Raw genomic sequence first — 15745 nt, forward strand, 5'->3', positions numbered from 1 at the left:
CTCTAGGGTGTTCTTCTTTGAGGTGTTCTGGTGCAATGTTTTAACCAACGACGAGCGTTACATGACAAGAAAGCGTCCTGACCATCGCCTGCTAGTCAGCTGACCCAAGAGCCATAATCAAATGAAATTATGAATTCATTTTCAATTTTAATGAAATCAATTTTATGCAATTTTTTTTAAAGCGAATTTTTGCAGTAAATTATTATTTTCATGTCACGTATTGCTCAATATGTGCAACTCGAGTTACCTCTGCAGAAGCGTATTGCAAATTCCGCTTATAAGGATGTACTAACACAAAATATAATTCAAGTATTATAGGTAGGTGAACTTAACGTTATGTAGTTGTTGGTTGTCTTTTATTTACAATCAGCTCAGTTGAATCGTGATGATTTTTAATGATCAGTTTCAAAACAATTGATTATCTGGTATTACTACCATGTTAGAGAATGGTATCAAAATATGAATATATTCGTATAATTTTTCTACATATGTACGTATGTATAACGAAATAAAAATTATATGCGTATTTATCTCAAGAAATATATTATACTAGGATACGAAAAGTTATTTTTATTATTGTAAAAGATCGTGTGATAGAATGAATTGTTCCCAAAAGTAGGCTATCATATTTTTCCTACAGTGGTAAATAAATAAAGAAAAACTTGTTTCATCATTGGCTGTAAAAATCGTCGCTCTGCTGTGACAATAGTTGATATTAAGAATTCGAAAATATCAAGATATTTTTCCGAATACGCGAAGAGAATATAAACGATATCAACGATGATCTATGAAATATATGTCATTCATATAAAAGACATATTTAACTCGTGATCTACAGTTGAAATATTTTTACTTCTTCTGGAAATATCTCCTTTAATTCGAAAACAAATGGATGTCAGTTTCGATTATCAAATATGATAAAAAAAAATATCAAAAATTGATGATTGAATGAATTCAATTTCTGTTGAAAAAGGCACAGTATTTGACACTGTGCAGTGAATTTAATACAACCATGCCACTTTTATCCTCAAATCATGAAAGTATCAGCCTGAAGGTAGATGAAAATCTGATGGAGAACTATTTAAATTGATAATTCTATTTTAACAGACCTTCCATCATTGACAAATATTTACAATATACGAAAGCCCGTGCGGCAATCGGATAGTTTTCAAAATAACCATTCCAATCATGACGATGATGTGCCACCCCAGGCGCGCATCAGGCTCAATGTCTTGTTCAATTTTGAGCACCATTCAAGTCTCTCTTCCTTAGTATCCGCTGATAACAAATGCCTGCAAACATTCATGCATTTCAATGCTATATAGCTACGCTTTAATTTTACAAAGAAAAGAATTAATTGCTGTTAATATATTTCGAACCTTATTATTGTCTGTGGCCCCATTCTAACCATGACCAAAGTTGCCAAGTCACCCGGTTCAGCGGGCCTAATTGTTTCCAACAAAAAGGTATTTGGTCGGGCGCAAATGTCCCGTGACACTAAACCAACGTCGATTGTTGACACACCTACGACATTAAATAATGAATTATCAAGACGAGCTGCGTATTTTGTCGTCGAATTATCGCAATAAATTGGAAATGGATGACAAATTAATTAACCTTGCAAGTCCAGACTTCCAATAGGTGTTTTCTTGCGTTCATCGTCGGGATACTTCCAGTAAGATAACGCTGAACCTTTGAGGAGGCACCATCTTCGATGCCACGCACCAAATCCGGAGACATCGTCAAACATCGATAAAAATCCCCGATGCTCAACAGAAACCGAAAGTTCGCATGACACGTGCATTTGAAGTCGTCCTTCTAATGGAGACGACTGTGGCACCTGAATTTGATAATCAAAATTATTTAGGTGATAAATTATACAAACTAGACAACTTCGATGCGGTTTATAAATCTGCCATACTTTGTTGAGGGTCCACTGCTGTCGCTGCACCTCTCTCAGGCTGAATATGACATAACCGGTGAGACTGAAAGCCGGCGATCGCACGGCAGAAGGCCCAGCAGGACTTTGAACCGAAGGCATTAGCAATCGGCTTTCCTGTTTCAAAAGTTTTTTCGGCGTTTTTCCGGAACCCTGCAAATCGAATAACATTTAACATGAGTTACAATATATTAAATGAGAAATATGTCGATCAATACAAATTTCCAACGAAAATCAACAAAATGCTTTAGTCAGTCTTTACCGAGCAAGCAAAATGTCACTTATTTTGACTACTATCAAAACCTAAGCATCACTGACGTGACGATGCCGCAAGTAACGTAAATCTACATGCAATACCGCACAAATTTTGCTAAAAACTATTTAATTTTATGCAAGAACAACACCAAAAAATGTATTTCTACAAATAATGGTAATTACATTACAGGGAGACACTATTTGGCATTGCTGTTGTATAAAACAAATATATTTTTCGATATCTGTATGTAGTATTGCACATGAAATAACGCTGGCTGCGAGGTTTCGCGGTCAATGATGCGTAAATTCTCATGATACCCAAAATAATTGCCATTGAACGTATTTGGTAAAGACTGGCTGTTCCACCATTCGACTTAAAACAAAAGAGAGAAATAGTTTTAGCTACCTTTTTACTATTGTGAATATGATACTTGATCTCGTGTGGAAGAACTTCAGCCCTCGTTTCAAGGGAATAAAGTTCGAGCGTGATTTTAAAATCGCTGTAAAGATCCTGGAGTTTTAACGTCGACGAAAAACGAAGACAAGAATCACCAGGCTCGGCATCGACTACAGGCGTTGCTACAACATGATCCAGATGACGTACAAGGCATACGAAGTGGTAACAATTCGCTGTAACAGTGAACGGTTTTAAGTTAGTATGAAATACAGACAAGAATGATGAATCTTTACCTCAGCGTCTCAAACGGAATACAAAACATATTACCTGCGTCCATGTTGCGGAAATAATTCTGTTTCAAGGGCAGCGTTATTGCGGATATGGTCAAAGAGCCACATTCTTGCAGCTCCGGTGAGCCTGGAATGGCAGGCCTCAATGTTCCTTCTACTTTCAACCTCTGAACCTCGTGAAGTGCAGCTTGCCGTCTGTGAGCTGTGAAAAACGAGTTGGAGAATTCAGGTTGAAGCATGGAATAATTACGAATCTACTCATCGTCAAAAATCAGGGCTGCACGAATAATTCGAAATCACGGACAATTCAATAGGAATCGAATAGTTCAAGTTTTTTAATAATTTGAATTTCTCGAATCATTCGGTAAGAAGCGCAAATTTTCGATTTTTATCGTAAATACCTACGACAAAATGTCCGAATAATTCAGTCATAATCTCAAACACACGAATTTTTATTATTATTTTTTACCTAAGTTGGTTCGGATTTTAAAATTTTTGTTATTTCTGTAGTTTGACAATTGTTCGAATTTATTTATCTTTCAACTTGAAATGTTCTCATGAATTTTGAAAAGTTATACTTCATTTGCTGTTAAAAAAATATTTGACAGTCAAACCTTTCATTCCACTACGTACTTTCAAGTCAGGAGTGAGAAAATGGAGAATTTGATATTCAACCGAATAATGTCAACAACTCGAACTGATTAAATCACTGAAATAATTTGAACCATTAAAGTTACTCAAATAATTCGAATTATTTGAGAATTACTCAAACTACTGAAATTATTGAAAGTATTCAAACAATTGGAATTAAATAAACAATTTGAACTATTTGAATTATTCCAATATTCGAATATTCAGTTCGACTCGACCACTATTCAGACAACCCTATCAAATGTCGAAGTACGATTTAGCCAATGGCTACTCACTGGCGACGAGCAACAGCCTTTCCCCTTCAACTTGTTCTCTAGAACCGCTGAATTCGACGGTAGCATTGCACAAGTTCAAAGCCTGGCTCGCCTGGCTTATTACTGTCTGTTGTTTGCACACCTCTTCTAGGAGGTGCTTCACCTTCTCTTGCACAAGCACATATTCATCCCTTTCATCGAATTGAGACGATGAAGTGGTCGTTGTAAGTTCCGGCTCTGGGATTCGAGTCACGTGACGAACGGGAGTTTTAGGAGTCTGAAATTTAATAATTTGCGCCAAGCGTTAAATACGGTAAAGATCGAATACAGTTGCGACGCTTTCTAGAAACCGGGAAAACCGGAGAAACAATAGCGTGAATGTTCCGGCTCGGAATTTACGTCCACTAAAGTTTTGAAAATACAGTATCTGTAAAAGTGTGGGCTATGTAACAAAGAACACGTACTTGGATCTCCGACATTTCAGATATCGCCTGGTTACTATGAACGTTGCGTTAATTGGGTCTTCGCATTAGATGAACCCAAAGTAATATGCACACAAGATACAATCGAACTTCACTAACTTTGCAGTATATACCATAGTATGGGTAATGTCATATTGTTTTAGTTCTGTATAGTATAGCACAGTGTAAGATTACTTCTGTTTGCTAATAATATTCATATTTTTGAACATTTTTTTAGTAGAGATTTTAGTTAGTTCTTTGAATTTCAATGAATTGTATTTGTTTCGATTATGGTTTACTTAAAAAAGCAAAAATACGAATTAATTATTCGACTGAAAAACCTAGATAAGGCGGGGAATAGTGTAACAAAAAAATAGTTTCAACCCCGTAAAATCAAATTCACGAATATTTACCTGAGACTGTTGTCTTCTGTAAAAACTGACGCTGTGCATCAAAGGCAAGTGATTATCTCCTTCGACAACATATTGTTCACCTTTTCTCGGTGATGATCTAGGCGTCGCGATTTTGATCGGAGAACGGTAAGACTGCCTGTGAAGTACAGATGAAATATAAAGAGACTGAAGCCAGTTTCAACACATTCAGACCTCAATCGCTACTTACCCTTGAGTATATTTGAAGCTGTGTGAAGTAGCTGAAGGACTTTTTCCTGCACGGTTTAGTTTAGGTGGAGTCGGTCCTTCCGCTCCTAGACCTGCGTTTTGCTCATCTTGAAGAGCTAAACACCCGTCCAAATACTCATCCATTTCCTCGAGCACAGAGATGTCAGATGTCGTACTATCTGGATCTGGATCTATCGATCGCTGCAAAATTTATAAGTGTTCAATTCGGCATTATAATATGACCTTCAAGATTACTGCATCTAAAAAAATGAACTTTAGCAAGCAGTAGCTTCGGAACGATATTCTGAGAGCAAAGTTGCATATTACTTATTTCTTGTTCGGTTGATTGTCTAGTACTTATATCATTATTTTTAAATAAGGACACAAGACCGTTTTTCAATCAATTAGCACTTTAGTAAGTAGTAGTTTTGTAACTATATATCACACGTTCACATGATTTTGGCACAGATTTCAGCATTCAGGCCATTTAATCTCCATCGCGAACTTCCTTGACTTTTCTAGGTTTATCAGGCAAAAATCTCACCACTTTCAGGACTAATGCGAATAAATTAATTATTGCAAATAGAAAAAAATTTACGTATTTTCCATATATTTTTTTTTGTATTATGAAAGTACAAACTGTCACTTGGTAGGTAATATTTAGAAATATTCAAAGTTTGAAGAGAACCTTTCAGTAATAGTAAAAATATTTGTAGTCAATCTAATTCATCTAAAGCTTAAAAAAATTATGGGACGTATTTATATGAACAAACATATAGTAAATGATTCCCTAACTTCCTGCAAAAGCCCCTAACACTTTTCTGACTATTCTAGAAGTTCAGAATTCCATGACATTTACAGTTTTTACAGAATTCTCCGACCAGTGGCCACCCTGGCATTGCATATACAATAGTTATATGGAAGTAAAGTTTCTTCATATACAGAGGACTTATTAACATCTTTTTGATTATTTCCCATCAGTTAAAGTAAAAGACTAGTTGATTGAATGAGGAATTTTGACAAAAGCTATGGTTTGCTAAAGTACTAATTTAGCAAGAAACGGAATTTGTATTAATCTATGGTTGAAGGGAAAAAAAAATGAACGGAAAAGTGCAAAGCTTGTTGAATCTTGTTTCTGCAAATACGGAAATCTGGAAGGTAATTATCATAATTTATACCAACCAAACACTTCACGATTTTAGAGACTGAGATACAGGCTTGAGAAGTTTCCCTGCATATTAAATATGCTTTACTTCACAAGTCAAATCTTTGATAGGTTACAAGTGTGAATAAACAAATGAATATTTGAAAAAAACGTTCACATCCACATGTTTATTCATCACAGCTGACTCACCTTTTTATTCAAGACGGACTGTTCACTTACTACTCTAAGTATGCTTCTCCCAAGGCTAGTATTACCGATACCTTCACTTTCTTCAGTACTGTCATATTCTGTATCTTCCTGCTGATTAGAAATTGATATTATTGATCCAACTAATTGAACAATCCTGCGAGACACTAATTGTGCGCTGTATCTTTACCTCAAGATAGTATTCTGCCTCCGTTTCAGTCTCTGTCTTTTCATCTAGCGTCGCAGTTTCTGCTTCTGTATCCCCAACGGTGTATTCCGTTTCTCCCTCAGTTTCCGTTTCCGTCAGCTCGTTATCAGAAAGATTAGGATAAAGGTGTCCTGCCTTTGGCGGAGACACTCGAATTCGTTTGATGTCTGACTGAGTCTTGTTTTGCTGCAGTTTCGGCAAACTTTTAGCCACTATAGAATCATTGAAAAACGTACAATGAATTCATGAATAATTAGTTGGCGAGTTTGAGAATATATGTAAATCAACTCGAAGTTTTGTCAAAACAACATCATGACTAAGTGAAGAGTTCAAAAATATAACTAAAAGTCATCAATTTGAATATAATTTTAAAAGTTTATATGTGATCTACAAAAAAATGTGTACACACTGAATTTCATCTGCAAACATCCTGTTATTAACATCGCAGTAATCGATTTAATCTAAAATTTGTTAACGAAAATTTAATATACTTTATCCAACTCAGGTGAACAATAACTCATTGTATTCATACATGAATATGCTACAAATCGTCTTCGACAGATTTTAATATTCCTCTCGCCGATTGGTAAAAAAAATCTGCTATATACAATCGTCATAATTTAGAAATGATAAGCTGGCAATTTAACTCTGAATAAATTAATATCATCCAAACTCCAACTTAGATATTTTACGGAGAATTCATGCACGATAAAATAAGTCTAAAAATCATAATACAATAATCTAATAAAATTTTTAATCTGAATTAGACAAGCAGTGTAGATTTTTTTATGAAAAATTGAGAGAATAAAGTTACTTCTCTTAAGTTAACATAATAGGATATTTATATTTAAAAAGTCAGCGTGTGAATCTAGCTGCTAGATTTAAAATTATTTCCCATGTCATAGGAACCTTTTTGAGGTATGTGTAACTAGATCAGTTTTAGCGACTTTTTAAACCATTATTCTAACACGTTTTTGTTCTGATCACTTTTTCGGTCTAACTGTATGAATTTATGAACTTGAATAAATTCGCAGTGAAAAAAACGTAACTCTGCTTACCCTGCCTCTTTACAGGAGACGTTTTTACTGTGATCGGAACACCGTTCGTAACACTGTCCTGCAGATGGCCAAGCGGAGGTGGAGGAGGTGGTGGGATTGTCTCCTGAATAAATAAACACTCTAAATTCAATCGAACAACAACAGTATTAACTTCGAAGTCAGATTTTGACGAGAATTTCATTCATACCAAAGCAGGCGTCGGCCTAACTGGACAAACTGGTGAGTTTTTTGGGGAGTTAGGCTTTCCATCACTGCTTTCGCTAGTCCTGATGCAAGAACCGGCAGCAGCTTGGGCCATTTCTTTGTTACGATTAAACCGTGACCTCAGCATTTCTAGCTCTCGTTGTCTCTCATTTTGTGAATTCCGCAAAATGTTGTTCTCTAATTCTTGCGTCTGACCACCATGTTCAAATAAAGCACGTTGAGCTATTACTTTCTTACTCAAAACATCAGCTTTACTGTGCGCAGATGAAGCCGTCTTTTCTGGAAGATTAAATATTCCACAATTAAGGGAGTGTACATGAATAAAAGGCTGAAAAAGTGGATGAATTTCAAGATTTTTCATTCCAATAACCAATTATTTTATTAGTAAATAGTTCAAACTCCATTCGCGAATGTTTTCCATTTGAATAAATGAATAGAAAGCATCGTATTGATAATAACGTCAACCATTTCACTTGGTGACAGGTTTTGCGATCATCACGATATCTCCAAAAGAACACAAAGGATTGACTGCAAATTTAGACAGAATTCTTGGGTACATTATCCTCTTTGCTACGATTTGAAGCTTTTTCATTTCGTTTATTTAATAAAAGGGCCACCGTTTGAAGCTTAAGTTCAATCTTCAGACTTTTAAATAACATAAGCCCCAATCAAATTGAATAATTGTTTGTCAAAATATAAATTTTCAAAATTAAGCCATCTGTTCAGCCATCCACTCGAACATACGCTTTCAATGTATTAATATGCGAACATTTAATTTCGATTTTCAAATACAAAAACGAAAATAAAATGGGTATCTACCTTCAGGTGTGTGATGTGACTTCTGTGGATCTTTCTCTTCCAATTGCTTTTTGGAAACAGACATCGATAGCGGCGCCTTTGGGATCAGAGGAGCTTCTCCTTTGTTTCGCTCGAACAGAGCCATTCTCTCAGACAGGGTCATTTCGGCAGGATCCTTCTTCTTGGGTTCCATGGCTTTAGACTCGAACATGGAAGCCTTGCTCAATACCGAACCTGGCGACTGAATCGGGCTTTTAGGTGAAGAATAGCCGAATTTTGGAGTTAACGAAGTATTCGGGATAAGGTTACTGTCACTACTCGTGCTGGAGCTTACACTCTGTGTATTATTTTCTGGTGTTCTATTATTTTTATTAATGCTAGCATGCGAGGTTTTTGTAGGACTCCTAGAAATGTTCTTATCGTCGCTCGGTTTTTTCCCTTCTATGTGATCATTTCCATCAAACTTGGAATTAGAAGATATCACTTTAGGCAGTGATCTTTTATCCACATCCGATAATTGCTGGTCGTTATTCGACCACTTGAACGCGGCCGACGATTTCCCCGAATCTGAATTGGATCCCTGGGAACAACCCTTATAGTCATACACAAGGCGAGAATTGCTGGTAGTACGAGTAAAACCTTGAGCCTCCTGGAAAACACCGTTGTGAAACCTATACTTTTTCTTCAACGGCTTTTTAAGACTTCTGTTTATTTCCATCGACCTCATTTATGAATTACCAGTCCACCAAGCCGTCAGTTGCAAAAAAGATTCAGAGCACAAAGAAAGTATCACCCACTTTGAGGACAGTAAGATCAGACCCAAAATTTAGGAATTGAGAAAAAAAACCGTCAAATAAATCTTTAACTCTATCTGGTATTGTCTGCACCAATGATAATCAACACTAATATAAATAAATTCGAACAATAAAAGTTAGAATATAAATAATTTGCGAAAAGGTTTTAAAATTAGAATGTTTAGAATCATTAAAATCTGATGCTTTATATCCGAATCTAATGTTTTCAGGCTTATTTTATTTACTTTTAAGTAATTTTAAGTAGAAATTTTACAAGAGCGCATAAAACATATTCGTAAAAGTTCGCTATTACAGATGCTGTTAAACAATAAATTTGCTCGTTATAATGGTACTATAATGAAAGATTTGTCAAATATTTTTTAGACAATAATGTACTAGAATTTAATCATTTTGGACGTTCTAATTATGAAACCTTTTCTCAAATTGTTAATATCTTAGCTTCTGTTATTCAAGTTTGTTCAGAATCATTTGCAATAGTGAATGCTTAGTAGGGATATTAGTTCATTTGTGTTCACCATGTTGACATAAATAATAATACTGAAGATTTTTAAAACTGTTTTTTCTCTTCTCCTAACCTTTCTTTCAAACACTACAACCCATTCAGGGTTCGTACGCTTTTTGGAATCTGAAATTCCCTAACTTTTCCAGGCATTTCAGCCTGAAAAGAGGATTTTTCCAGTAAGCTTTCAAGAAATATTCCGTTGATGATTAACAATTTTTACACACATTAATATTAATACCTCCAATATTGCCTAGTAAATATCTTATTTTCTGACTATCAATTTACAAATAAAAGCCTGTGATTTTCTGTAATACAAACAAGAAAAAAGGTTTGGTATGAAGTAATATACTTGGAATGTATGAAGTGGTGCAACGAAATAAAATTTTAAGTTTAATTTTATTTTTTGCTGAAGATTGATAGTACTTTGTATAAAAACGACTTCATTTCTTTGACAGATTCAAAATTCCAATCTTATTTTCGATATTCCCTGACTTTTCCCTGCTGTGAGAAATTCTCTAAATTTATCCAGTTTTCCAGGTTTCCCCTGTGCGTACGAACCCGGCAATTCAGCCTTAATCAACACTTGAAAATATTTTCAATCAATATACTTTTTCCAAACAACACCATTTCCCAAAGCATTAAATTGTGTTAAGGGGACATTATACATTAATCTATTACTATGTGATAATAGTATTTTTTTTACTGAAAGTGTCCAAGCATTTTTCATTTTCCCACTACCTCAAGTTTTCCACATGCTTTCTAGTTATTCAAGCTGCCCTGACGTTATGCTACTTTCTTCACAGGAGAGTAACTCACGTTCATTTTTTCAACAAACATCAATTACTTATAAAAATCACGTGACACCTCACATAAGGAATTAACGCAAGCATTAATGCGGAAGCACATGAAACTTTATGTGGTACTCTGGAAAGTAACAGTAATCTGTTCGTGATCTGATACAATCTACAATTTTTGGTCAAACTACATTGTAACAACCATAAGTCGGTTGACAAAATTTAATACAGGCTTTAATCAGGTTTTTCAATTGATTAGTGATGAGTAAAATGTGGATAAAGTTATTTCCAAGCAGTGTGTTGAACAAAAATTTGCATCATATTATTTCTTGAATTTTCTGCCTGCCAGACATGTTTTTTCTTATCTAAATTTAATCCAATCAAAGGCCGAACTTGTGAGAAAATTTTAAAAGTGATTCCTGGTTAAATTAATCATTTCCGAATCAAATAAGACACGAAACAACAAATTCTTCTTTGATGAAAAAAATATACCACTAAAATTATAAGGGCAGTTGAAATGAAGCATTCAAAAATTTCTTAAGAACCGTCATGAGAGCACATTCAACCAAACAAATTTATATTGGGATAAGCTACAAGTCCATGAGAGAGATGCAAAGTTTTGACATTGCGGATTAAACTTTACCCTTACCAGGGTTTCGAGCACAGCTTGATCCCATTTGAGTTGCTTGGTAGGGCTACCCTTTCCTCGACTAACTTGCGTACTGCTGGATGATCCGTTCGAATTGATTTGCTTTGATATGCTGCTCGTACTTGGCTTTTTGGATAGCCCGCTAGTGCTTGACATCTTGGATAATCCAGTTGGACTTTGATGCTTCAACAATCCGCTTGTACTCGGTTGTTTAGATAATCCGCTTGTACTAGGTTGTTTAGATAATCCGCTAGTACCTGGCTGAGGCTCGCCGCTGCCATTTCTTACTTGCTCGTTGAACTTAGCTTGAACCTTTGAGGCTTTACTTTCGACTGACTTTATCTGTTCAACAACATATTTAACTCAATTACCAATTTGCATGAAGCAGTAGCTTATCATTGATCATAACTTAGCGTCCGAAAGTGATCCACATTCAGTACTTTCCTCTCTCTTTTATGATAAAAACAATGTGAACATTTCAGTACAAGTATTCGTCAAGTTTCTCACCAGTGTTGGATGAGATAGGTCATCCTCCCAATTGTTTATCGTAGAAGCCAAAGCAGCGAGTCTGCCCAATCTTGCACCTGGCTTAGCAGCTTTTCGATCGGTCGACTCTTCTTCAATTGCAAATTTTTCCTCTGTTCTGTGAATTGGCGAACTCAACTCACGGCTGCAATCCTCTGAAGAAATATATGTTCAAGTAATTCGATACATCACATTTGCAATCCTCAAAGCTATACTAAAACACTGTTCAATATTTTCTAATATAAATCAAAACTCCAAATGAATCTTAACTACTGAAAAGAATAGGTAATAAAAAGATTGAAAGTTTACGATATTCTGTCCTGAAATTTCTCGAACAGGAAAACATTTTTTACATCCAAGTTTTGATGGTTGTCAGATTTTATTATTGTTATTAGGATATCTCATTGACTTAGATCTGATTTTTCTGTTCACTTCAAGTCATAAAACTTAAGTCACAAATCATTACTTTTGTTTCGCAGGCAAAAGATATTTTCAGAAATTTTCAGTAATTTCTAAAAATTTACTCAGAATGCATATTTCTAAAAGATTTTCTATTTCGCTTAAAATATTTCAGACAAATTCGCATAAATTCCTAGGAGTTGTTCCGAAGTATCTCAATTTCTGTGCAGAAAATTAATTTCAACAGGTTTATCGAAAAACTTCGATATTTATTAAAAATTACTGTCAAAAATTTTCACACTTCTAGTTTGACTAAAATTATTGTTTTAGATATATCCAGATTTTTCAATGGCATTTCAGAAACATTCATATGCAACTGTTTCCTATGAAATTCCATACCGAAGTATGCTCAAAAAATATACAGGAACACCAGAAATCCGATTTTTTCAGATTTGTAATGCAAAATGGAGTTTCAAAAAAACTTGAGTTTCTCATAGAAATTGGTACAATTTTCACCTCTAACTTCACTTGGACAGAGACAGTCTAGAAGACAAAAATCTCAAGTTTATCAGATCTTTAAAAACTCTGTGGAATTTCTTCAAATCCCTTAGACTGATAGAATAATTCAAACTATTCCAGAAGTACTACAGAATTTTGCTTAGGACAGTCCAAAAACTAGATATATTTCTGAAAAATTCATTTAAAAAATTCTGAGAACTTTCCAATAATTCTCTCACTTGGGAATATAGTGATAATTAAAAGGTATGAGATATTGTGATCGGTACTTATTACAGATAGATGCTATGGCATCTGCCATAGTAGTACCATATCTATATTGTATGCAGGAACCAGTTTATGATATCAATGTGTGTAGGTGTGACAGCACCAACCAAGCAACAACTTACCAGAGTATAGCTTGCCCAGCCTTTGTAGTTTGGATCTGACACCGGATATTTGAGTCTCTCCATTCTCTTTGTTGGATACTTTGCCTTCTTGAGTTGTGATAGGAATTTTAGTAGGAGAAAATTTTCTCGGTGATTTAATCGGCGATTGCTTAACGGGAGAATCTTTAACCACTGGTTTAGCTGCCACATTGTGTTCCAGTACTAAAAGGCACAATACAACATCAAATAATGCAAATTGAACATGAGAGACACAAATGAATTAACGTACCTGGAGCCTGTGCCAAAATGGCATTAGCATCCTTCAGTGGACTGCGCCTCTTTTTGGGATCATGACCAGCATTTGACAATTGCGTGTCTAATTTTTCCCTCCTTGCTTTCGCACGCTCCAACATTCGCTAAAGTAAGCCAAAAAACTCGGATATCATAATTCACACGATGATGGTAGTAGATTAGCATAATAAAACAGTAAGAGGTATAATTCTGTACTTTTCTCACTTCTATTTAGACTTTTCATACATGCAGAAGAAACATAAGGGATTATTTTCCCTAATTAGCAAGTACAAAATCTGGCCAGGAAAGTTTTGAGCAGCTAAAATAATGAAAAGGGGTCTCAGACCTAGTAGTTGAGGTTGATAAGGTTTAATTTAACTAAAACAATATTATCTGAACACAGAGGAGCAGAAAAAATCGAGAAAAGCCCAGTCGTGGACAACAATTTTAATAGCACCATATCTTTGTTTTTAACCGAGAAGTGTGAAAAATGTGTCAAACAAATTCGAGAGCCTTTGATTACTGTCTAGACAAAGTAAGCTTTATTAAAATTAGACGAATTGGTGTCCGCAGAATGCAACAATAACCTAAAATCTCGATCTATGTTAAGGGTTAATTGCTTTATATTTACACTTGATTCAACTCAATTCGATCAAGACTAATTTCGCTTTGTGTTAGTATTGCTGAATAAGATTAAACCACAGAGAAATGCAACAGTCCATATGAGTTTAAAGTTCATAACGTTATCCTAACGATGCATATTCATGTGAAATAGTTATTTCACAAAATTAGTATGGTCTGAAATTCAATAAGACGTGACAAAACTATGCAGACTCAGATTTTGCAAACCCAACTTCTTCGAAGTCTTTCTAAACTGTCAAGATAGTAAGAGTTTTTCAATCGTGAAATTGTTGGGACCAGGCTACCTGGTTCATAAATTTTCTTTAGGATCACAACGGTCAACACGTGTTTGTATCTTACAATCCTATTCAATTCCAGACAAATAATGCCTCGGATCAGGTATAATTCCGCATAGCGTCGCTTACCTGAGTGAAGGGATCCATTGTTTAATTTTGGGCAGAAATTTAGAAAATTTCAGCACGCACGCTTGAAATCGTGACCCGACGTTTTCCGTCCTACGAAGAGCTCAGAGCGACGCGAATATACTTATTTATCTCGGGAAATAAGTGCAATAATATCAACGCACGCCGCGCCCTTCAACCGAACTCTTCAAACTGTCAACAACCGTTGCATTCAAATGCAACCGCCATTTTACGCGTTACTACGCTCACTGAAGTGGGATCACCGATGAAATTCAAAACGTCAATATCTCCTTCGATTCTGATCATAAACTTGTCGAACTTCACAGTTGTGGAAAGAACTTCATCGGTTATTTATTATCCTTTTTCAAACGAGATACGAGTTTGTCTTCCAATGTACCGGCCCGTGCAATTTGTTGCGACGATATATTTTCCGAAGTTAAACGTGATCTTGCCGTTCATTTGGGTACTGAATACCGACTCAATACTGACTGCTCGTTCATTCGCATCCTGTATAGAGCCCAGCCACCCGACGAACGAAGGCCCTATAGTGGGGGAAGAACGTTCGAAAGTTTAAATTAACGGGCTTTCATTGGTCGAGTTGTTGGAATAAATGCCTAACCGTTATACGTATTACAGATTATATCTCTACGCGTGCGCACCGGATTTGAACGTTGGTCATTCGAATTTTTTTGTAACTGGTTAATCAATCCGCAAAGGTGGTAAATTGTTCACAAAATTTAGTACGAGGTCCGAATCCCCTCATCCGCGTTCTTCCTTTGGGGAAAAGTTTTCAGATATTTCTCATAATTTTGTTGATAAATTTGATAGATAGTTTTCTAACATTTCTGAGAAAAATTCTGTACTGTATACAGTCGAGGGTTCTTAGGAAAACTAAGAAACTCGGAGAAATTTCCATTCTAAGATAATTCGTAAAAATTTAGTTTCAGTCAACGCTTGACAACCAAATGCAGCACCATTGGTCAAAGAAATGTATTCAACCCCATAAAGTTGTTGCTGGGATACCTGCAAATGTTTTTGTGTTATGGAATTTCTTCAAATAACCTCGTAATAATAAATATACATATAAATATTGAAGCCTGTATCTGAGCGTCAATCGATAGTTTATATTGTAAAAGAAGCTACTCAAGATTGAATTTGGTGAACATTATAATGAGAATTTTAAACGACGTTTGACAACTCATGCACCCAGTTCTGTGAAAGTAATATACCATAATGATTATCATATATATACAGGTAAAAAACTAGAATGGAAGAGAACATCATACGGACTTTTCGGCCGAATACCCTAAGAATTCATCCTAGCGAACCAAATTTCGAAACTGCAAATCCAAATATT

The 15745-nt window shown here is 35.4% G+C and overlaps 1 protein-coding gene across 5 annotated transcripts; it reads right to left on the minus strand.

Annotated features, from left to right (window-relative positions):
• Window positions 1–327: 327 nt before the first annotated feature.
• On the minus strand, window positions 328–14901 carry LOC107223332 (anillin). 5 transcript variants are annotated; one of them, XM_046730365.1, is made up of 19 exons: window positions 14392–14901; window positions 13344–13470; window positions 13076–13276; window positions 11754–11926; window positions 11247–11588; window positions 8508–9135; window positions 7672–7967; window positions 7485–7584; window positions 6409–6638; window positions 6222–6332; window positions 4869–5068; window positions 4661–4796; window positions 3808–4063; window positions 2919–3083; window positions 2601–2824; window positions 1922–2092; window positions 1618–1840; window positions 1380–1524; window positions 328–1292 (listed from the first exon to the last, which is right to left on the minus strand). In XM_046730365.1, the coding sequence occupies exons 1-19, from the start codon at window positions 14407–14409 to the stop codon at window positions 1187–1189; spliced, it is 3852 nt and encodes a 1283-aa protein (XP_046586321.1). In that variant the 5' UTR covers window positions 14410–14901; the 3' UTR covers window positions 328–1186. The 5 variants fall into 5 exon arrangements, with proteins under 5 accessions (XP_046586321.1, XP_015518468.2, XP_046586320.1 ...); XM_015662982.2 differs by having other exon boundaries at window positions 6222–6329; window positions 7485–7587; window positions 14392–14900; XM_046730364.1 differs by having other exon boundaries at window positions 7485–7587; window positions 14392–14899.
• Between the last annotated feature and the right edge of the window lie 844 nt (window positions 14902–15745).

Source organism: Neodiprion lecontei, chromosome 2 (assembly GCF_021901455.1).
Source record: "Neodiprion lecontei isolate iyNeoLeco1 chromosome 2, iyNeoLeco1.1, whole genome shotgun sequence".
In the NCBI taxonomy this organism is placed as follows: Eukaryota; Metazoa; Arthropoda; class Insecta; order Hymenoptera; family Diprionidae; genus Neodiprion; species Neodiprion lecontei.

Excerpts from the sequence above, each read along its gene's own strand:
- LOC107223332 (XM_046730364.1), bottom strand. Across the intron at positions 9,136-11,246 it reads AAGCTGTGCTCGAAACCCTG|GAGGCTCAAGGTTTTACTCG; the intron begins GTAAGGGTAAAG and ends GGTGTTTTCCAG. Across the intron at positions 4,797-4,868 it reads AGCTTCAAATATACTCAAGG|GCAGTCTTACCGTTCTCCGA; the intron begins GTAAGTAGCGAT and ends TGTACTTCACAG.